Below are 23,342 nucleotides of genomic sequence, written 5' to 3' on the forward strand. Positions count from 1 at the left end.
TGAGGGCACTATGGTGTTGAATGCTGAGCTGTAGTCAATGAATAGCATTCTCACTTAGGTGTTCCTCTTGTCCAGGTGGGAAAGGGCAGTGTGGAGTGCAATAGAGATTGCATCATCTGTGGATCTGTTGGGGCGGTATGCAAATTGGAGTGGGTCTAGGGTTTCTGGGATAATGCTGTTGATGTGAGCCATGACCAGCCTTTCAAAGCACTTCATGGCTACAGACGTCAGTGCTACGGGTCGGTAGTCATTTAGGCAGGTTATCTTAGAGTCCTTGGGCACGGGGACTATGGTGGTGTGCTTGAAACATGTTGATATTACAGACTCAGTCAGGGACATGTTGAAAATGTCAGTGAAGACACTTGCCAGTTGGTCAGCACATGCTCGGAGTACACGTCCTGGTAATCCGTCTGGCCCTGCGGCCTTGTGAATGTTGACCTGCTTAAAAGTCTTACTCACATCGGCTACGGAGAGCGTGATCACATAGTCATCCGGAACAGCTCATGCATGCTTCAGTGTTGCTTGCCTCAAAGCGAGCATAGAAGTGGTTTAGCTCGTCTGGAAGTCTTGTGTCACTGGGCAGCTCGCGGCGGTGCTTCCCTTTGTAGTCTGTAATAGTTTTCAAGCCCTGCCACATCCGACGAGCGTCAGAGCCAGTGTAGTACGATTCAATCTTAGTCCTGTATTGACTCTTTGCCTGTTTGATGGTTCGTTGGAGGGCATAGCGGGATTTCTTATAAGCGTCCGGGTTAGAGTCCCGCTCCTTGAAAGCGGCAGCTCTACCCTTTAGCTCAGTGCGGATGTTTCCTGTAATCCATGGCTTCTGGTTGGGGTATGTACGTACGGTCACTGTGGGGACGACATCATCAATGTATTTATTGATGAAGCCAGTGACTGATGTGGTGTACTCCTCAATGCTATCTGAAGAATCCCGGATCATGTTCCAGTCTGTGCTAGCAAAACAGTCCTGTAGCTTAGCATCTGTGTCATCTGACCACTTTTTTATTAACCGAGTCACTGGTGCTTCCTGCTTTAGTTTTTGCTTATAAGCAGGAATCAGGAGGATAGAGTTATGGTCAGATTTGCCAAATGGAGGGCGAGGGAGAGCTTTGTATGCGTCTCTGTGTGTGGAGTAAAGGTGGTCTAGAGTTTTTTTTCCTCTGGTTGCACATTTAACATGCTGGTAGAAATTAGGTAGAACGGATTTAAGTTTCCCTGCATTAAAGTCCCCGGCCACTAGGAGCACTGCATCTGGATGAGCGTTTTCCAGTTGATTTATGGCCTTATACAGCTCATTCAGTGCAATCTTAATGCCAGCATTGGTTTGTGGTGGTAAATAGACAGCTATGAAAAATATAGATGAAAACTCTCTTGGTAAATAGTGTGGTCTACAGCTTATCATAAGATACTCTACCTCAGGCGAGCATAACCTCGAGACCACACACACGCACACACACCCTTATTTTATTTTAATTTTTTTTATCACTTGAAAAAATCACTGCTTTTCGGATACACGTGACTTACAAGTTATTCTCTCATTTAAAAAAAATCACATGATTATTTTCACAATTTCCAGTTACATCTGGTCTTCCATCCAGGGACAGACCAGAACCAACCCTGCTTAGCTTCAGAGGCAAACCAGCAGTGGGATGCAGGGTGCAATATTGCTGGAATTAATGTGCTAAAACAGGGTAACATAGCAAAAGATAGGAAAAATTGCAGGAACGAGGGAGGCGTTTTATTGAATCATATGTGAAAATGCACTTCCACATATGAAAGTGAGTGGAGTTTTCTTACATGTGAACCTGAAAATTCACGTGAGGTGAAAACATGTTAATTCATGTGAGGTTAAAAGTTGGTGTTAACATGTGAACTCTAAATTTAATACAGATACATGTGAAAATATGGTTTCACATGTGAAATTTAAGCTCAACATGTGAAAACGGCTATGTGAAACTGCAAATTTGACATATGTTTTTTTGGTAAGGGCACACGCACACACCTACAATATATTCCAGACTTGGGGGGCTGACAGGGTTCAGAAGGGAGACCCAATGAGAGGAAGGAAATCACATTTAGTACTGAAAAATACATTACAGGAGTTATATATTGCATGAATTTTTTAAGCCAACATGTCTGAGTTATAATCCATCAGGGTCTGTCTGTGTCTGTGTGTGCGTGTGTGCGTGAGCATGTGTGTGCACATGCATGCGTGTCTGTGTGACTGTTCATCTGTGTGTATATGTGTGTGTCTCTGCATGTGATTGCTTGCATACTGTATTTCTTGTACAAAAAATATAATTAAAGATGTAGTATATTGAACTTTGAACATTCATTATATAGTACACCAGGATCCAAATCAGATGGGGAAGAAAATGAAGTCAAATGCCATATGTACTGCATTTAATATGTAATGTAAGAGGCATTGACAGTTTAATATGAGAGACTCAAAACCCTAGACAAACACTCAGAGAAACACTGCTTGGATAAAGCTGACCTTATGGACTTTAAGTTGGCAATGAGATTTGTTCAACCAATCAATAAACAGAGGAAAAACCAAGATCTACTTTATCCTCTTTGACTTTCCTTCACAAGGCACTGAACAATGGGGGTTTCTTTCCTCCGAGAGATCAGCGGAGTAGAAAGCAATAAGCATATACACACTGTTGACTGCCGTCGTCTACAGTGCAGTGAAATTCACTGTGAAATTACTTTTTGAGCTTAAAAGCTTGATATCTTAATGAGCTCTATTACCTGGTATTTTTTTTAAAGCAATCGTCACATATCATCCTCTTTAGTGCAAATGGGTATAATGTTCTTCAAACATTTATAGACCCATCATATCTTCTAAATGTATGCTTTCACTTTCTTATACATTACAGATATACATTGTCTGTTTGTGATAATAGATGTGTTCGATATATAAAGATAACAGACTCACTTGAGCTCCCTGTAGATAAAATATATCACCAAAAAGATGCTAACTTTTCTCTTAGCAGAGACAACAGCAAACCTTGCCCAGCTCACTCCAGGGCTTTTTAAACTTAATTACAGCAAGACTTGAGTTCTAGTAGAAATCCATGTCCCCGAGAGCGCTGTCGTTATTTTCTCTGACTGCCCCGAGCTCAGAGAGCATGGAGAACACAGATAGCACTCAGTCATTTCACAGGGGTGGTTTTCCACATGTCTTTATAGAAACATAAATCACAGCATGCCCCTCAGCCAGTCTAATGCCGCAGCTGATGAAGAATTAGATCCATCATGGAAGTCACCTCGTGTGGTTATCACCACTGATATTTCTATTTACTCCGACTGCAACAGTAAATCCAGTGGCTACAGCCAGGGTCATACATGTACATGGCTTTCATTGATAATTGATATGTCAGTCTTGGATCTTATTTAATACAAGATGCACATAGGTTTGAATGGAAATATAAATGTACCTACAGTGCCTTGCAAAAGTATTCATCCCCCTTGGAGTTTTTTTTGCATTACAACCTGTAATTTAAATAGATTTTTATTTGAATTTCATGTAATGGACATAGACAAAAATGTCCAAATTGGTGAAGTAAAATGAAAAATATAACTTGTTTCAAATAATTCTAAAAAATAAATAACGGAAAAGTGGTGCGTGCATATGTATTCAACCCCTTTGCTATGAAGCCCCTAAATAAGATATGGTTAAACCAATTACCTTCAGAAGTCACATAATTAGTTAAATGAAGTCCACCTGTGTGCAATCTAAGTGTCACATGATCTCAGTATATATACACCTGTTCTGAAAGGCCCCAGAGTCTGCAACACCACTAAGCAAGGGGCACCACCAAGCAAGCAGCACCATGAAGACCAAGGAGCTCTCCAAACAGGTCAGGGACAAAGTTGTGGAGAAGTACAAATCAGGGTTGGGTTATAAAAAAATATCCAAACCTTTGAACATCCAACGGAGCACCATTAAATCCATTATTAAAAATTGGAAAGAATATGGCACCACAACAAACCTGCCAAGAGAGGGCCGCCCACCAAAACTCATGGACCAGGCAAGGAAGGCATTAATCAGAGAGGCAACAAAGAGACCAAAGATAACCCTGAAGGAGCTGCAAAGCTCCACAGCGGAGATTGGAGTATCTGTCCATAGGACCACTTTAAGCCGTACACTCCACAGAGCAGGGCTTCACGGAAGAGTGGCCAGAAAAAAAGCCATTGCTTAAAGAAAAAAATAAGCAAACACCTTTGGTGTTCGCGAAAAGGCATGTTGGAGACTCCCCAAACATATGGAAGAAGGTCATCTTGGCCATCAAGGAAAACGCTATGTCTGGCGCAAACCAAACACCTCTCATCCCCCCGAGAACGGGGGGCGGCAGGTAGCTTAGTGGTTAAGAGCGTTGTGCCAGTAACCGAAAGGTCGCTGGTTCTAATCCCTGAGCCGACTAGGTGAAAAATCTGTCGATGTGCCCTTGAGCAAGGCACTTAACCCTAATTGCTCCTGTAAGTCGCTCTGGATAAGAGCGTCTGCTAAATGACAAAAAAAACAAAAAAACACCATCTCCACAGTGAAGCATGGTGGTGGCAGCATCATGCTGTGGGGATGTTCTTCATCGACAGGGACTGGGAAACTGGTCAGAATTGAAGGAATGATGGATGGCGCTAAATACAGTGAAATTCTTGAGGGAAACCTGTTTCAGTCTTCCAGAGATTTGAGACTGGGACGGAGGTTCACCTTCCAGCAGGACAATGACCTTAAGCATACTGCTAAAGCAACACTCGAGTGGTTTAAGGGGAAACATTTAAATGTCTTGGAATGGCCTAGTCAAAGCCCAGACCTCAATCCAATTGAGAATCTGTGGTATGACTTAAAGATTGCTGTACACCAACGGAACCCATCCAACTTGAAGGAGCTGGAGCAGTTTTGCCTTGAAGAATGGGCAAAAATCCCAGTGGCTAGATGTGCCAAACTTATAGAGACTTGCAGCTGTAATTGCTGCAAAAGGTGGCTCTACAAAGTATTGATTTTGGGGGGGTGAATAGTTATTCACGCTCATGTTTTCTTTTCTTTTTTTTTCTTATTTCTTGTTTGTTTCACAAATAAAAATATTTTGCATCTTCAAAGTTGTAGGCATGTCATGTAAATCAAATGATACAAACCCCCCAAAAATCTATTTTAATTCCAGGTTGTAAGGCAACAAAATAGGAAAAATGCCAAGGGGGGTGAATACTTTCCATTTGTTAGAATAGCGAATTATAATGTATCAAAAGCATACATATTTTACTTGAAGAGATACGTGATCATTAATATTCTTTCACAGAACCATCAAGCTCAGAATCTGCAGTTAGATTGACATTCCCTTAATTAATCAAGGAACTAATTAGATTAAATTTATTTTTATCATGAGTGTCTCTGTGGTCAGAGCCTGTGCCCGGTCAGAATGTTCCCTCTCTCCACTACCAGCTAGTTACTGAGCTGCAGGTCAGCCAGGCTAAGTGTAGGGAGAGAGAGGGCTGATAGGAGGAGCACACCTTGTGGTTGGCTGGGTTTCCTTCCGATCACCTGCAGGTGAAAAGTCTGGGAAATTAAACCTTATTGGTGACATAAAGGCAGGAGACTTTTACCTCTTCAGACAACCTCTTTGTTCTAGCACTCTGCCTGGTGTGTTAATGAAAAGGGTTCTATCATCTGCCAGATTAAGTTAAAGAATGGTTTTATTTTTCTAGCTTTTCGTAATGAGCTCATTTAAAATATTCATGATGAAATGCAGATATGGCTAGTGAAGAGCTGTTGTCTAAATTGATTTATTTGAGAAGTAATCACTTGAAGAGCTTCAGGCCAGAAGCATTTCAAATCACCTCAAAGACTTGGCTGTCTGTAGGGAATGATAGCCATGACAAAGGTTACCAAGAAGTAAAACACAATATTGTTACTATAGGACTCACTCACTACATTTTCTCATCTCCTTTTCTTTAGGCAGGTCATTTTGTGTTGCAATGTGATAACAACAGTATTCACAATCAAATACCATGTTGGTGCCTGTTTGCCCCCTGCTCCACCACTCTCTTCCCTTCTCCATACCCCCGGCACCAGTTCACTAATGGCTGTCCCCTACACAGAGATCATGAGCAAGAGATTAATTTTGTCCAGATGCAATCAATATCAGAGATTGGCTGTAACCCTACTCCATCACCCATAGCCAGATGTCGTGGCCTCTTCCCTCATCCATCTCTGTCTTCATCTGTTGTATTTTGGCCCAAAACAACACCCAAGGAGCCCAATCGTCCGGGAAACATCACAGCTATGTTTATGCTCAATTTAAGTATGAATGTGGGAGGTTATCTTCAAGTAAACAACTAGCCTCTTGAGAAAATAAACATATTTTGTAGGACATTTGTTAGGATAAAAGGAGAGTAATTATATGTAGTATCCATCATGGTTGAAGCCCTTTTCACATACATTACTGAACATACAGTATTATGATCAACAGGTCAAACATCTCATCGCTTGTTGGGTATGTGTTACTTGATTAATCCATTGCTTAATTCTTTCTGCCTCTAATTTCTTCCTTGAAATGAATAGTTAACGTAGCTATATGTATGCAAATGTGAGTCTCTCAACTCCTTAAAAGCATTCTAATTACAACCCAGCGGCATAACGGTCACCACACTGCAGACTGTAACCTTGCTCTGCGCTCCACCTCCTGCTATGCTACTGTATCCATCCATGGATGCAACGTCTGCTTCAGTACACAAGTCAGAAAGTTAATATGACCTTGATAGTGTCTCAATAACCGTTTAATAACATGCTAGACTCGCGGGAGAGTTTCAACATTTAATTTGTCAATAAACTCTAAATTAAATACTAAAGCTTCACATATCGATAGTACAGGCTCTACTTTGATGATTCCAACGAACAGCAGGAGAATGTTTTGACTTCAGGATATCCATATTGTATTTCACATAGCATTTCTTCCATTGAGGAAATCTGTGCTTGCCATTCTCCAGTCACATGTTAAAGTGGTTCTAATAAGTCATAGGAAGAGTTGGCCATTCTTTGTTTAAGTCAAATTATAGCTCTTGTATCAGCAGATGATGTGTGTGATTTGTACACTCACATAACTGTGATGACACGCTTTATAAAGTTTCTGCGACACAGACTGTGTGCAGAGTCTCTATAGCATCAAAAAAAGGATGATGGCTGTTTCAGCCCCAAAACATTTAGACTTGCACAATATGACTCAAATTTATCTCCCCAACATCTGCACTTGAGGCCATCCAATTTCACCAAGCTGAGGTGGGTGTTGAGTGTTACCCTGAGTGCTGCTGGTTCACTCCAAAGTAAATTCAAGTCAGAGTTTGAAAGAGTTTGAGTACATTCCTTGTATTAGTCATCCCTCCTACTACTCAGAACACATTTTAATGCATTTTAGCTTTTAAGGAGATTTTCCATCAGCCCTGTTCTGACATAATGATGAGCCGCACTCTAAAGAACAACATGGGCATAAAAACACAGACAGGTGTTGGAAAGGCAAGGGTCAGGAAAAACACTGTTGTGTTGTTTTTCACAGTGTCTCGTTAACTCTCAGGTCAATATTCTAATGTTTTTCTTCAATATTGAATAACTATTCGTAAGAAGACTATAACACCATGATGATGATTTTCCAGTCTTGATCTCTCTCTGGGCTTGGCTTCATCATTACCTGTTTTGTTTTGTGAAGAGCCTTGCTGAGAGGGTTGGCACTGACTCCAGATGCTCCGTATGTTCGGCCCTCTTCAAACATACACTACAGTACAATCTTCCAACCAACCTTGGATGGTTGTAATGCCCTGAAGTGAGGCCTGCTGTCTTCTTCCTCACAAGCCTCTCCAGACACAATGATACTTATTTTTCACACACCACTGCTCACGCTTTAAAGCTCATTCCTTATTCATGTGATTGTCATGTTTGCTTACAGTGCTGTTCAGCATCCAGGTTTCAACGGCAGTTGTGAATTGCCCTGCCTTTGTTTCCCCTCAAAACTTTCTGAAAACACACTTTCCCAGCATCACCCGAGTATGATATCCTCTCTGTGTGTCTGTCTCTCCTTGATCTCTCCTTCTGTCAACACCAACATCCATACCACATAATATACAGTGAGGGAAAAAAGGATTTGATCCCCTGCTGATTTTGTACGTTTGCCCACTGACAAAGAAATGATCAGTCTATAATGTTAATGGTAGGTTTATTTGAACAGTGAGAGACAGAATAACAACAAAAAAATCCAAAAAAACACGTCAAAAATGTATAAATTGATTTGCATTTTAATGAGGGAAATAAGTATCTAACCCCCTCTCAATCAGAAAGATTTCTGACTCCCAGGTGTCTTTTATACAGGTAACGAGCTGAGATTAGGAGCACACTCTTAAAGGGAGTGCTCTTAATCTCAGTTTGTTACCTGTATAAAAGACACCTGTCCACAGAAAGAATCAATCAATCAGATTCCAAACTCTCCACCATGGCCAAGACCAAAGAGCTCTCCAAGGATGTCAGGGACAAGATTGTAGACCTACACAAGGCTGGAATGGGCTACAAGACCATCGCCAAGCAGCTTGGTGAGAAGGTGACAACAGTTGGTGCGATTATTCACAAATGGAAGAAACATAAAATAATCTCTCTCGGCCTGGGGCTCCATGCAAGATCTCACCTCGTGGAGTTGCAATGATCATGATAACGGTGAGGAATCAGCCCAGAACTACACGGGAGGATCTTGTCAATGATCTCAAGGCAGCTGGGACCATAGTCACCAAGAAAACAATTGGTAACACACTACGCCGTGAAGGACTGAAATCCTGCAGCGCCCGCAAGGTCCCCCTGCTCAAGAAAGCACATATACAGGGCCGTCTGAAGTTTGCAAATGAACATCTGATTGATTCAGAGGAGAACTGGGTGAAAGTGTTGTGGTCAGATGAGACCAAAATCGAGTTCTTTGGCATCAACTCAACTCGCCGTGTTTGGAGGAGGAGGAATGCTGCCTATGACCCCAAGAACACCATCCCCACCATCAAACATGGAGGTGGAAACATTATGCTCTGGGGGTGTTTTTCTGCTAAGGGGACAGGACAACTTCACCGCATCAAAGGGACGATGGACGGGGCCATGTACCGTCAAATCTTGGGTGAGAACCTCCTTCCCTCAGCCAGGGCATTGAAAATGGGTCGTGGATGGGTATTCCAGCATGACAATGACCCAAAACACACGGCCAAGGCAACAAAGGAGTGGCTCAAGAAGAAGCACATTAAGGTCCTGGAGTGGCCTAGCCAGTCTCCACACCTTAATCCCATAGAAAATCTGTGGAGGGAGCTGAAGGTTCGAGTTGCCAAACGTCAGCGTCGAAACCTTAATGACTTGGAGAAGATCTGCAAAGAGGAGTGGAACAAAATCCCTCCTGAGATGTGTGCAAACCTGGTGGCCAACTACAAGAAACGTCTGACCTCTGTGAAAGTTGTAGTCCTCTGTAGCTCAATTGGTAGAGCATGGCGCTTGTAACGCCAGGGTAGTGGGTTCGATCCCTGGGACCACCCATACGTAAAAATGTATGCACACATGACTGTAAGTCGCTTTGGATAAAAGCATCTGCTAAATGGCATATTATTATTATTATTATTATTATTGCCAACAAGGGTTTTGCCACCAAGTACTAAGTTATGTTTTGCAGAGGGGTCAAATACTTATTTCCCTCATTAAAATGCAAATCAATTTATAACATTTTTGACATGCGTTTTTCTAGATTTTTCTGTTGTTATTCTGTCTCTCACTGTTCAAATAAACCTACCATTAAAATTATAGACTGATCTTGTCTTTGTCAGTGGGCAAACGTACAAAATCAGCAGGGGATCAAATACGTTTTTCCCTCACTGTATGATAGATGTTTTCGTGAGTAAACTGGGTTTTACAGTATGGCGACGTCCACTGCGATATTGTGTGTAGGAGCAATATAAAATCCAATTATTTTGACCTTTGACTGGATCAGCACGTTTGAAGGTATTGTACAATATGTATACATAGGCCTATCGAGTGTTCAACAAAGCAACAGGAACACCTCATAGTGTAAAGATACTGAAGGTTTGTAATCCATAGATGTATGATTACATAAACCATATCAACGGCAGGGCACGCCAACATGCTTTTTTTTCTCTAGTGTTTTTGAATTGTTTTCCTACTTCAAGCTCTGCATCCCTCTGTTTGCTATAGTGTTCTTCAACATCCCCTCAGCCAAAGCTCCTGGAGAACTGTGCAGCTCTGAAAGAGAGCATGCTCTACATTATGTCTGCCAGAGCCTGGGGAGGAAATATGCTGATAGAGATTAATTCTGCTCCTTTGCATTAGAGAAATAGAATCAAATAAGATAATGTGATACAGATTCAGGTGAGAGGCCTGTGGATGAATCTCATGGAGAGATTCAGGTATGACAGGAGGAGAAGAGCGAGTCATGAGAGGAGAAGGTGCTCTGCTCTGTATGTAGACCAGTGATTTGTGTTTGTGAGGTGCAACAGTGTGAGCCTGCTGGAGGGGTGTTTACAGACTAACAGACAGGCCGATGCTTTCCGGGATCCCCTCAAACACTCGTTTTGGGGCACCATCTGCCACCTTCCTCCAACATTGAACACATGCAGGCTGTGCCCTCCCCTTGCATTCCCACACTGTTTTCATTACACCAATACACAGAGTCAGCCATTAACCTTGCTGGCAAGCAGCACATAGTCCCCATCCTTTATTAGTAATAACTTCAGGGCACCTGTTTGCACATGTTGTGCATGTGTGCTTGATACGGTCTAGCCACTGAGGGGAGACACAGACATTTCTAACACTAATTCAACATGAAGTGGTCAGCTCAACAGTTTTACCTTTGGTTTTCTGTTCCTGTGAATTATCTGAATAGATAAACATCTCTTCATCTTTAAAGTATGCCCAACACATGGATATATTCATAAAGCCTCAAATACATCAGGTTTCTCATGTACAGTGGCTTGCGAAAGTATTCACTCCCCTTGGCATTTTTCCTATTTTGTTGCCTTACAACCTGGAATTAAAATGGATTTTTTGGGGGTTTGTATCATTTGATTTACACAACATGCTGACCACTTTGAAGTTGCAAAATATATATTTTTTGTGTGAAATAAACAAGAAATAAGACCAAAAAAAAGAACTTGAGCGTGCATAACTATTCACCCCCCTCAAAGTGAATACTTTGTAGAGCCACCTTTTGCAGCAATTACAGCTGCAAGTCTCTTAGGGTATGTCTCTATAAGCTTGGCACATCTAGCCACTGGGATATTTGCCCATTCTTCAAGGCAAAACTGCTCCAGCTCCTTCAAGTTGGATGGGTTCCGCTGGTGTACAGCAATCTTTAAGTCATACCACAGATTCTCAATTGGATTGAGGTCTGGGCTTTGACTAGGCCATTCCAAGACATTTAAATGTTTCCCCTTAAACCACTCAAGTGTTGCTTTAGCAGTATGCTTAGTGTCATTGTCCTGCTGGAAAGTGAACCTCCGTCCCAGTCTCAAATCTCTGGAAGACTGAAACAGGTTTCTATCAAGAATTTCCCTGTATTTAGCGCCATCCATCATTCCTTCAATTCTGACCAGTTTCCCAGTCCCTGCCACCACCATGCTTCACTGTGGGGATGGTGTTCTCGGGGTGATGAGAGGGGTTGGGTTTGCGCCAGACATAGCGTTTTCTTTGATGGCCAAAAAGCTCAATTTTAGCCTAATCTGACCAGATTGCCTTCTTCCATATGTTTGGGGAGTCTCCCACATGCCTTTTGGCGAGCACCAAACGCGTTAGCTTATTTTTTTCTTTAAGCAATGTTTTTTTCTGGCCACTCTTCCATAAAGCCCAGCTCTGTGGAGTGTACAGCTTAAAGTGGTCCTATGGACAGATACTCCAATCTCTGCTGTGGAGCTTTGCAGCTCCTTCAGGGTTATCTTTGGTCTCTTTGTTGCCTCTCTGATTAATGCCCTCCTTGCCTGGTCCGTGAGTTTTGGTGGGCGGCCCTCTCTTGGCAGGTTTGTTGTGGTGCCATATTCTTTCAATTTTTTAATAATAGATTTAATGGTGCTCCATGGGATGTTCAAAGTTTTGGATAATTTTTTATAACCCAATCCCTGACCTGTTTGGAGAGCTCCTTGGTCTTCATGGTGCCGCTTGCTTGGTGGTGCCCCTTGCTTAGCGGTGTTGCAGACTCTTGGGCCTTTCAGAACAGGTGTATATATATACTGAGATCATGTGATACTTAGATTGCACACAGGTGGACTTTATTTAACTAATTATGTGACTTCTGAAGGTAATTGGTTGCACCAGATCTTATTTAGGGGCTTCATGGCAAAGGGGGTGAATACATATGCACGCACCACTTTTCCGTTATTTAGTTTTTTTTTTTTCATTTCACTTCACCACTTTTTTGTGTATGTCCATTACATGAAATCCAAATAAAATCCATTTAAATTACTGGTTGTAATGCAACAAAATAGGAAAAACACCAAGGGGGATGAATACTTTTGCAAGGCACTGTAATGTTGTTGTCTCTGTCTCAATAAAATTAGGAGGAAGGAAACTGGTTGACATTGAGTGAGAGAACTGTTAGAATAGAGAAAATAATCAAATATTCTTATAAGAAAAATAAAATACAAAATATAATATGAACTGTGTGAAAACCATTGGGAACATTTGGAGAGCGAGGAGTAATGGTGTTGCTAGGAGTAGAACATGGAGGTCGGTTGAGAGGGCATTATGGAAGCTTTTGGAGAAAAGTAAATCTGCACAACTCTGCTCTACTCTACTAACTTAAACACTGAATAATACAGGGAGGAAGTGGACTATACATCTGAGGACCGGCCTAGCGAACATCCAGAGATTGCTTCATTTATTTTGTTGCCTCAGTTTGCTCTCACGTTTTTTCCTATTATTTCTTAACCCAAAGGGTAGGAAAATTAACTGTTTACTCCAGTGAAGATTTTGATCTTATAGCAGAGGCATAAAAAGCGTGCAAAAAAAAAAAGTGGCCTTTTACTGATAGATTGAATATTTGGCGTATATTTGGCATCTCTGTTTACTCTTCTGTACAATTGTGTTTGAGCTCAAATATGTTAAACAGAGGTAATATAATGAGAAGTCACTTTTGATGAAAAGTCACCCTCGAAAACAGCTGCATTTGCATAAAGTAATCATTCAGAAGTCAAGTGCCAGTGATGCTGTGATTGGACTGAATGAAATGCTGCACTATTGTTTGTCATTTTTATTGTCAACAGTAGACAGCGAGAGAGAGTGGGAGGATGAATTGCTACGGTTACTACATTCCCAATCAAATAACAACAATTTGCCAACATTTCTATCCAAATCAGCTCTAGTTTGGTATTCTGTCAATTTCACCGCAGTGGAGTCAACATCTGTGCTGTCAAAGTAAAGCAGCCTAATTAGGATGAAGACTGTGTCCTGCTCTGTCCCAGCTGTGTGCTCTGTGCTGCTGGGCCACTCGGACACAGATGAGGCCTAGTGAGGGTAACCTCCCTGAATGGGTGCCCTCGCCCATACAAACAGGGAGGTGAATGCACTACAATCGCTGTGGTAATGAGACAATTAAGCCAAGCTATTTGTAACTTCCCATAGCCACCTGCTTGTTGTAAACCTATCACTGTCTTTCTGGGAAATTGAGAAGGGAGGGGATAAAAGAAGTAATTGCAGAGGAACAAAACCAATTATTTATTTCTGCATCCGGATATTGTGTGGGTTTGCCATTTTTTTATTATTTTTTTATTTTTTATTTTTTTGTCCAGTGCAATCCATTATCAAACATGTTTTTAAGATGTTTTGAACCTCGTGGTTCAAGCAGAAATATTTGCAGTGCTATCATGGTGTTGATACTTTGTTATTGCCTTGATGGTGCTAATTGCATTGTAGCTACAATATTTCTGGTGCTTCATGAGGGTAATGACTAGTTTGTGCCAACCAATAGTAATGAGAGCTTTGTCCATCCTATCCCTCAGTATTTATCTATTTCTCTGCTCTGCCCTAGTCCTCCAAGGGGATCTGTGGTACTGGGCTTGGCTGGGCCTTGGACAGTAGTGGGTATTGGTGTTGGACAACAGCTCATCCAGAACTGTATTGAGTAAATACCAGCTGCTGCTGTGACTTGCCATATGGAAGCCACTCTCCCCCAACAACAGCTCTCAGCCACACAGAACAGGTGGAAAGCACTGAGAGTAAGGACAAATACTGTCTGTACACTCTGTGATTTCACCACGATTTTACCACTGTGTACAGGTTGCAGACACGTTCCTGACATTTTCCAGGTTTGATTGGATTATTCTGATCATTGTATAATTTTTTTGGAAGGGAAAGGGGTCATTTTGACTTTTCATTATCGTTATCCTATTTGTTGGGAACTGAATTAACATTTCCTCACTGCAGTTGCTATGGTGCACAGGTTTTAAGATTATTACAGGGCAATGGACATTTTATAACTGTGGTTTATTTATGAATGCCGTAAGTAAGTAACAAAATCATGTGTTTTACCCTCACATATCTTCTAACACTCTATAGCTCCACAGCAGGTCTTATGGCTGTATGCTCTATGCCTCTGCCTCTAGCCAGTTAATCCAATTAGATCCACTGAGGCATCATATACTCTCAGAAGAAAAAGGTACCGAATTCTACTTAAAGGGGTTCAAACGCTTGTCACTGTAGTGGTCGTCCAGTTGACCATTAGTTATATACATAGTTGTACCCTTGCCGTTTGTACCTTAAAAGAGTGTGCTAGTTTAGCCAACTAGTCTGGTACAGAGCAGGTGGGAGGCAGGGGGTGACACCAAAGATTTGTATAACTAAACCAAGATAGACCACAGCCTGTCGTTTTAAATGGGAACAAATGAGCCATAGTGGGCAGAACAAGCAATGAGGTAGGCAGAGCCAAGCAGAAGCTAGCGAGATCCTATTGGCGCGTTCTAGCATTAATTTGCATATTTCCGTTGGGGAACACCTACTCTGTGAAGTGTGCGTGTGCAATAGCTCAATTCACCTTTGCACACCTTCTAAACGACACAATTGTTTGAATCTTTGGCAAAGGGTAAAGTCTACAAATCTGTTCGTAACAGATTGTAGTTTTGGGAACAGAAAACTGTATTGAGATCAAATGTTTAATCAATGAGTAAATTAGCAGAATGTCAGCCAAAATCCATCTCGTTCCATCATCTCCCACTGCCGGCAACTGGGCTCACTCTCACTACCATATTTGGTAGTGGAAATGCCAACCAGATGCTTCACATTTATACATCCGGTGAAATATCTATCTCATTGTTTTATCTGTGGCGACACCGTGTGCTAGCTAGCATGCTGTGCTAGCGGGAGGCGGGGGGTGACCGGTAGACAGTGTCCTTCGCCCCCGCCTGTCGGGCACTTTTTTCCCGCAGTTCTGTTAACAACGGTGAGGGCAGGTGTTCGGCAGGCGGGAGTGAATGACACTGTCTACCGGTGGCTAGCAAGGAGGACTCCGGGAGGCGGGTGCAAAAAAACTCAGATAATACTTTTATTTCCCTTTTGACCCACATTGAAAAGTGTCACACAGCGTTCATGCAGGAACCAATGGGATGCTCGAGGGGGGGCGTTCCTGCAGATGCTGGAATGCCCACATGCAGGAACGCCCCGAATTGCGGGCTGCAGTTGCACACTATTGATTTCTAAGACCAATGGCGTACATTTTTGGGTACCTCTTGACAAGGTCGCTCAGTGTTGGGGTAAGGTCGCTACAATATTAACTACAGCTTTTTATTGTCCCATGCTCCCATGCCGTTATAAAGTCTTCAGAACTGGCAGCGGACATGCTGAAACTTTAATGAACATAACCATATACCACTTAAACTGGTACAACACTTCCACTCGCCCGCCACTAATCCACGCCTCTAACCTAGGAAACAGAAATGAACCTTCACCATACCCCTTTTTACTAGAGTGTGTGATGATTGAACCTTTCTATTCAAAATAGTGGGTACCAAAATGTACCATTGTACTAGATTATCCACACATGTACCCTAAAAGGTATCAAACAGTACCATGTGAGATTATTTGTGTACCTCTGAAGGTACATTATGTGCATTTTGATATTGTACCCCAGGAATCAATACTGTAACCTTTTTATTCTGAGAGTGTATCAGGATTTAAGACTTACCAGTCCCATCAGTGAACCATTACTTAACACTTGCCCCTGATTCTGTCAGAAACACTGATGGTTTGTTGCTACTGGACCTGCTACTTAAACTCTCTCTCTCTCTCTCTCTCTCTCTCTCTCTCTCTCTCTCTCTCTCTCTCTCTCTCTCTCTCTCTCTCTCTCTCTCTCTCTCTCGCTCTCTCTCTCTCTGTCCCTCTCTCTCTCTCTCTCTCTCTCTCTCTCTCTCTCTCTCTCTCTCTCTCTCTCTCTCTCTCTCTCTCTCTCTCTCTCTCTCTCTCTCTCTCTCTCTCTCTCTCTCTCTCTCTCTCTCTCTATCTCTATCTACAGACGTGCAGCACATAAAGCGTCGGGACATCATTCTGAAGCGGGAGCTGGGAGAGGGGGCCTTTGGGAAAGTGTTCCTGGCAGAGTGCTATAACCTCAGCCCCACCAAGGACAAGATGCTGGTGGCTGTCAAGGTAAGAGATGATCTCTCAATTATACAGGGCCACTTCACTCTCCAGTTACAGGGCCTCTCAGCACTCAGCGTCTGACTTGTATTATCTTGATCCTTGAACGGCTCTTGGGGCCACCGTCCCTGCCATGGCCAGCTGCCTCCACAAGAAGGATTTGGAGACGTGGATCGATAAAAATAGGATTTTCTGCAGTAGAGTAGCTTTATAATCATGCTAATAATCATTGAGGTCACTATGAGTACCATGTTGGACGTTTCGTATCAGATTGAATGAATGAGGCTCCACTATGGGGTGACAACTAGGTTTGAATATTTTCCAGGTATTTTACAAATGTTCCATCCCAAGAACAAATAACTTTTCTCCCGGCTAACCCGGTATTTCCCGCCAAAACCGAAAGTGTCATTCAAAAGCATTATAAAGCATATAAATAGGCATATGTCTGGATTTGATTAGAGCTTTGATCGAATATTCATACATTAAATAAAGCCATACATTAAATAAATTTGATGAGCCCTACATTAAAGACATTTAGTCCCAAAAAGTCAAAATGATTGCCATTATCCAATACATATATGATATAGGCTACGCACGACAGAAAAACGTAAAAGCCCATAGATGTAGCTAGCTATATGCTCTCTTGGGTAAATAAATGAAACCAGCTCCAGTAGACTAATCTTTTTTAGTGTGAACTGTATTACTGTACTGTATTGTATTATACTGTATTATATGGACTGGAATTATGCACATTGTTCAAACCATGATAAAGCAACCATGATAAAGAGAGATCATGGGATTCTGGTGCAGTACATGCGGCCTACAAAGTCACAAGTATGGGCTAGCAAATTGTATTTTAATTTTGAAATATATTAGGGCCTATTTGTATAATTAGTAGGCTGACGCATAAATACCTTTCATAATATTTCCCCTAATGTTATTAGCCTACCTCCTCTTTCTCTCTCTATTGTTGCTTCGTTCCTTCCTCGCTTTCAACAGCTAGCCTAAATTAAATAAGTGTTGTTGTCCTTATCTTCACCATTCTAATGACATCATTGAATAAAATAGGACTAGAATTAGATGCAGAAGGCTTTCACTTCTCTTCACAAAGATTGAATGGGTAGCCCATGGGTCTGAATAAATAACTGCTATAGTCTACCGCCACTGCATGTTCACTCTTCTTATATTGGCTGCTGTATTTAACATTCAGCAAACAAGAGCTTGCATCCCTCTTCGAATAGTCTATTAGTATAGGAAATGCTAAAAAGATAATGTCCCACTCCTGTACTCCCTGTTCACCCATGACTGTGTGGCCAAGCACGTCTCCAACTCAATCATCAAGTTTGCAGATGACACAACATTAGTAGGCTTGATTACCAACAATGACGAGACAGCCTACAGGGAAGAGGTGAGGTCTCTGGGAGTGTGGTGCCAGGAAAATAACCTCTCACTCAACGTCAACAAAACAAAGGAGATGATCGTGGACTTCAGGAAACAGCAGAGGGTGCACCCCCCTATCCACATCAACGGGACCGCAGTGGAGAAGGTGGAAAGCTTCAAGTTCCTTGGCGCACACATCACTGACAAACTGAAATGGTCCACCCACATAGACAGTGTGGTGAAGAAGGCGCAACAGAGAAATTTGTCTTGGCATCTAAAACCCTCACAAACTTTTACAGATGCTCAATTGAGAGCATCCTGTCGGGCTGTATCACTGCCTGGTACGGCAACTGCACCGCCCGCAACCGCAGGGCTCTCCAGAGGGTGGTGCGGTCTGCCCAACGCATTACCGGGGGCAAAGTACCCGCCCTACAGGACACCTACAGCACCCGATGTCACAGGAAGGCCAAAAAGATCATCAAGGACATCACCCACCCGAACCACTGCCTGTTCACCCCGCTATCATCCAGATGGTGAGGTCAGTAAAGGTGCATCAAATCTGGGACCGAGAGACTGAAAAACAGCTTCTATCGCAAGGCCATCACTAGCACATTAGAGGCTGCTGCTGCCTATAGAAATGTACATATCTTGCATTACTCATCTCATATGAATATACTGTATTCTATAATATTCTACTGTATCTTAGTCCATGTCGCTCTGTCATTGCTCGTCCATATATGTACATATTCTTAATTCCATTCCTTACTTAGATTTGTGTGTATTGGGTATATGTTGTGAAATTGTAAGATATTACTTGTTGCTGCAAAGAAACCACTACTAAAGGACACTAATAATAAGAAGAGACTTGCTTGGGCCAAGAAACCGGAAAGCATGGAGGAAGAGGTGTTATGGTGTCGGGGTGCTTTGCTGGTGACACTGTCTGTCATTTATTTAGAATTCAAGGTACGCTGAACCAGCATGGCTACCACAGCATTCTGCAGTGATACGCCATCCCATCTGGTTTGGGTTTAGTGGGACTATCATTTGATTTTCAACAGGACAATGACCCAACACACCTACAGGCTGTGTAAGGGCTATTTTACCAAGAAGGAGAGTGATGGAGTGCTGCATCAGATGACCTGGCCTCCATAATCCTCTGACCTCAACCCAATTGAGATTGTTTGGGATGAGTCAGACGGCAGAGTGAAGGAAAAGCAGCCAACCAGTGCTCAGCATATGTGGGAACTCCTTGAAGACTGTTGGAAAAGCATTCCAGGTGAAGATGGTTGAGAGAATGCCAAGAATCTCAAATATAAAATATATTTTGATTTGTTTAACACTTTTTTTGGTTACTACATGATTCCATATGTGTTATTTCATAGTTGTGATGTCTTCATTATTATTCTACAATGTAGAAAATAGTACAACTAAAGAAAAACCCTTGAATGAGTAGGTGTGTCCAAACTTTTGACTGGTACTGTATTTTGGATGCCTTTTGAATGGAATTGATGGAGAGAGGGAGACTGAGAGAGAGTGCTCGCGCATGCACTGATTTAAAGCAGCAATATTTGAGTGATAGACTGTTTTAAAACTCTGGAGCTGCAATAAAAAATAAACAAATATTTACAATTAAAAAACATGGTGACCCTGAAAGCCAGATGGAGATGGGTAAATTAGATGCGTATTCGGTCTTTATATTACTGTAGCATAGACTATGCTGCAGCAAATGTAGGCCTACCTGTCACAAGAAAGCAAGTTACCATGATGAGTTGATAGGTCTACATGCATTGTGAACTGCACTCCATACTGAGATGGGCTGTCTGTCCCCACCCTGAGCGTTGATGATTCATCATGCAGATTTAAACATCGCATGTAATTTAACAGTTCCATTTTACGCCATGCTGTTCATATAAAGAATTTATTATAATATACCGGTTTCTCGCAGTTATTTATCCCGGGAAAAGGGAGTGGTTTTGGGCGTTAAATCTCAGTAACCGGGTTTCCGCCATTCAACCCTAGTGACAACAGCTGACTAATGGGTGAGAAAGTTTTCCCCTGGAAATCACATTCAGGGCTAAATATCTCACTAGCAGGTTAAATTGGCATTATTTTAAACATGTATTACATGCTGTACAGGTCATTATGGTTGACTTGAATATCACAACTTTTGGGTCAAGATGTATTGAGTCACTTTCTGCTATAAGTGTAGGGCTGGGCTGTATCCAGATTTCCATATCGTCATACCGTTTCTATACCATACCGGGGTATACGGTATTACCGGAAGTGCACACAAGGGGCGCAATAAAAACATCCCTGATGCCAAAAAAAGTATTATTATTATTTTAGTTTTTTATAGCGCCCCTTGTGTGCACTTCCGGTAATACCGTTTACACCTCCTCCTCCATTGAATGTCTCTGCTGTAATCAAGAAGCTTGCTCTTGACATATAGCCACTTAGCTAGCAAGTTAGCAAGCCAAATGTGTAGCTGGCGCCCTGAGCTGGGTATCATTTATTTGACACATCTTAGATTTCGCGGAGTGCCTGGACACAGCCCTTAGCCGTGGTATATTGGCCACATACCACAAACCCCCGAGGTGCCTTATTGCTATTCTAAACTGGTTACCAACGTAATTAGAGTAGTAAAAATACATGTTTTGTCATACCTGTGGTATACGGTCTGATATACCATGGCTGTCAGCGAATCAGCATTCAGGGCTCGAACCACCCAGTTTATAATTATACTTTTTTTTTACGGTATTGAAAATCATACCGTCGGTATTTCGAAATACCCCGGTATAAGGTATAAACGGCATATCGCCCAAGCCTAATAAGTGTGTTATATCTTCACTGTTGCGATTCTTGATCTCAATGGGGCTGATCATGAAATAAAAGGCTAAATAGCATTAACTGGATAACAAGCTGGTAGTTGGAACAAACAACTATGAGCAATATTTATAGTTGGTGGGCATTAACCATCTGTGATTGCCTCTTCTCTCTCTCTCTCACACACATGCACACACACACACACACACACACACACACACACACACACACACACACACACACACACACACACACACACACACACACACACACACACGAACACACACACATGCACACACACACACACACACACACACACACACACAAACAGCCTCAGTGTGTTAAGGCCTGCAGTTATCTAAACAATAAGCAGCCCTAAATTGGTTTTTAGATGGGGAAGCTGACTGGATGCCTGGTGCATGCAGTTTGAGCACAGCAGCTCACTCTTGAGAAGTTTTCATTTTCTCTGAAACCCCCCAGTAATTTTGTCCTTCCCCTGAAATGTAACCAGCTGAAGGAAGTAGATTTAGCTTTGACCATGCTGTCTACTGCATTACCCCAGCATGTCTAGCAACAACAAAAAAAGACCTTGTGAACAGACCCAAGTTTTGTTGCTGACAATCATTTATATCTAATTCCACATCAGGATTATACAATACGGACTGTATTGTCCAATCCATCCTTGAGCATATTGATTAAATGTATAAATACCATATTGTCAGGCTTATAGATATTACCCCTGACTTATTGAGTGATCCCTTGTCTTTTTAGAAAACATATGTGTGGCTGTCTTGGGAGGCATATTATAATATAGCTGCTTGTTAGTGATGCTTAAGGGTGATCATAGACTTCCTGATCCTAAATGGGTCTCAGTGGATTTGGTTGCAGCACTAAGAACAAAACTCTACATCTGTCATTCAACCAGGGCCATAATGTGTGTCCCTTGTAACACACTACTAATGCTAGATAAAGCGATCAATTTCTATGCAACTTTAGAGGACTCCTCCTGGATTGCAGTTGGTGCATGATTAAGGTGGTAGCCAGTGGTAGAAAAAGTACCCAATTGTTATATTTAAGTAAAAGTAAAGAAACCTTAATAGAAAATGACTCAAGTAAAAGTGAAAGTCACCCAGTAAAATCATACTTGAGTAAAAGTCTAAAAGTATTTGGTTTTAAATATACTTAAGTATCAAAAGTAAATGTAATTGCTAAAATATACTTAAGTATCAAAAGTAAAAGTAAAAGTATAAATCATTTCGAATTCATTATATTAAGAAAACCAGACGGTACCATTGTCTTGTTTTATTAAAATGTACGGATAGCCAGGGGCACGCTCCAACACTCAGACATAATTTCCAAATGAAGCATGTGTTTAGTGAGTCCACCAGATCAGAGGCAGTAGGAATGACCAGGGATGTTCTCTTGATAAGTGTGTGAATTAGACCATTTTCCTGTCCTGCTAAGCATTCAAAATGTAACGAGTACTTTTGGGTGTCAGGGAAAATGTATTGAGTAAAAAGTTCATAATTTTCTTTAGGAATGTAGTGAAGTAAAAGTAAAAGTTGTCAAAAATATAAATAGTAAAGTAAAGTACAGATACCCCAAACAACTACTTAAGTAGTACTTTCAAGTTTTTTTTACTTAAGTACTTTACACCACTGGTGGTAGCCACCAAACAGCCTGTGTACCTATTACCTATTTTTCTACAAAGGTAGAGATTTTCACAGCTTCAAGGTTAATCAGGTCTATTGGGATTGTGCTAAATCAGCTCTAGTTGATGCTGAGACACCTAACACAGGACCTGTTTACAGCGACATCCATTTTGAGTTAGTGCACAAAGAGATACAGTCATACATTATTCTCATTATTTGTTTCCAGTTTAAATCATCACACGATTTTGGTAGCTGGTCACATGACATCACTGTGTCAAATCCATCCTTAAATGCAGTGGGTCGTACTGTCTCAATCTCCTTGAATGAGAAGTGACTGTCAGTAATTGTTGCGCTTGATTTATTCAATTTCACGTAAAGATTACGACTGTAACCTCGGTGTTAAAATGCATATTTCACCTGACAGGGGTTGAGGATATTAAAGTTCAAAGGTCATGAAAAGGTACCTAGATCAGCTGCTGGAGGAGGGGTCACAGTATGATGGTGATCCCGGTTGGTGACAAGGGGCACATTTATCACTGTTCCTCTCTTGTCACCATCACTCTTCATCAAGGCGCTCATCCATGGAATGATGTTAGCCATGATAGTGTGGAGCGGGAGGGAGGGAGCCGCAGTGCACATGCAGAGGCCGACCTTACAGAGAAAGAGGCCGACCTTACAGAGGCGCCAAGGCTGCAGCTGAAGCAATAAGGCTGTCTGTGACGGATGTTAAATCATCTCCCAAAATGTTCTACTCCTCAGATGCTTTGATCAAGAGTAATGGTGGCAACACTGAGCTGGCTTTTTCCTCCTTCCTTTTTCCTCCTTCCTTTTTTCTTCATTCAATTTTTCTT

The 23,342-nt window shown here is 41.8% G+C and overlaps 1 protein-coding gene across 1 annotated transcript in view; it reads left to right on the forward strand.

The window, feature by feature from the left end:
• Positions 1–23,342, forward strand: part of LOC311134779 (NT-3 growth factor receptor-like) — a gene marked incomplete at both ends in the record, with an annotated part of 273,109 nt that overhangs the window by 227,723 nt on the left and 22,044 nt on the right. The window contains one exon of the mRNA XM_084168563.1: positions 16,515–16,645. Within this exon, the coding sequence (XP_084024689.1) occupies positions 16,515–16,645 (131 nt within the window). The remainder of the gene's footprint in view (positions 1–16,514; positions 16,646–23,342) is intronic.

The sequence above is a fragment of the Coregonus lavaretus genome (assembly GCF_964263955.1).
Source record: "Coregonus lavaretus genome assembly, chromosome: 9".
Taxonomy (NCBI): Eukaryota; Metazoa; Chordata; class Actinopteri; order Salmoniformes; family Salmonidae; genus Coregonus; species Coregonus lavaretus.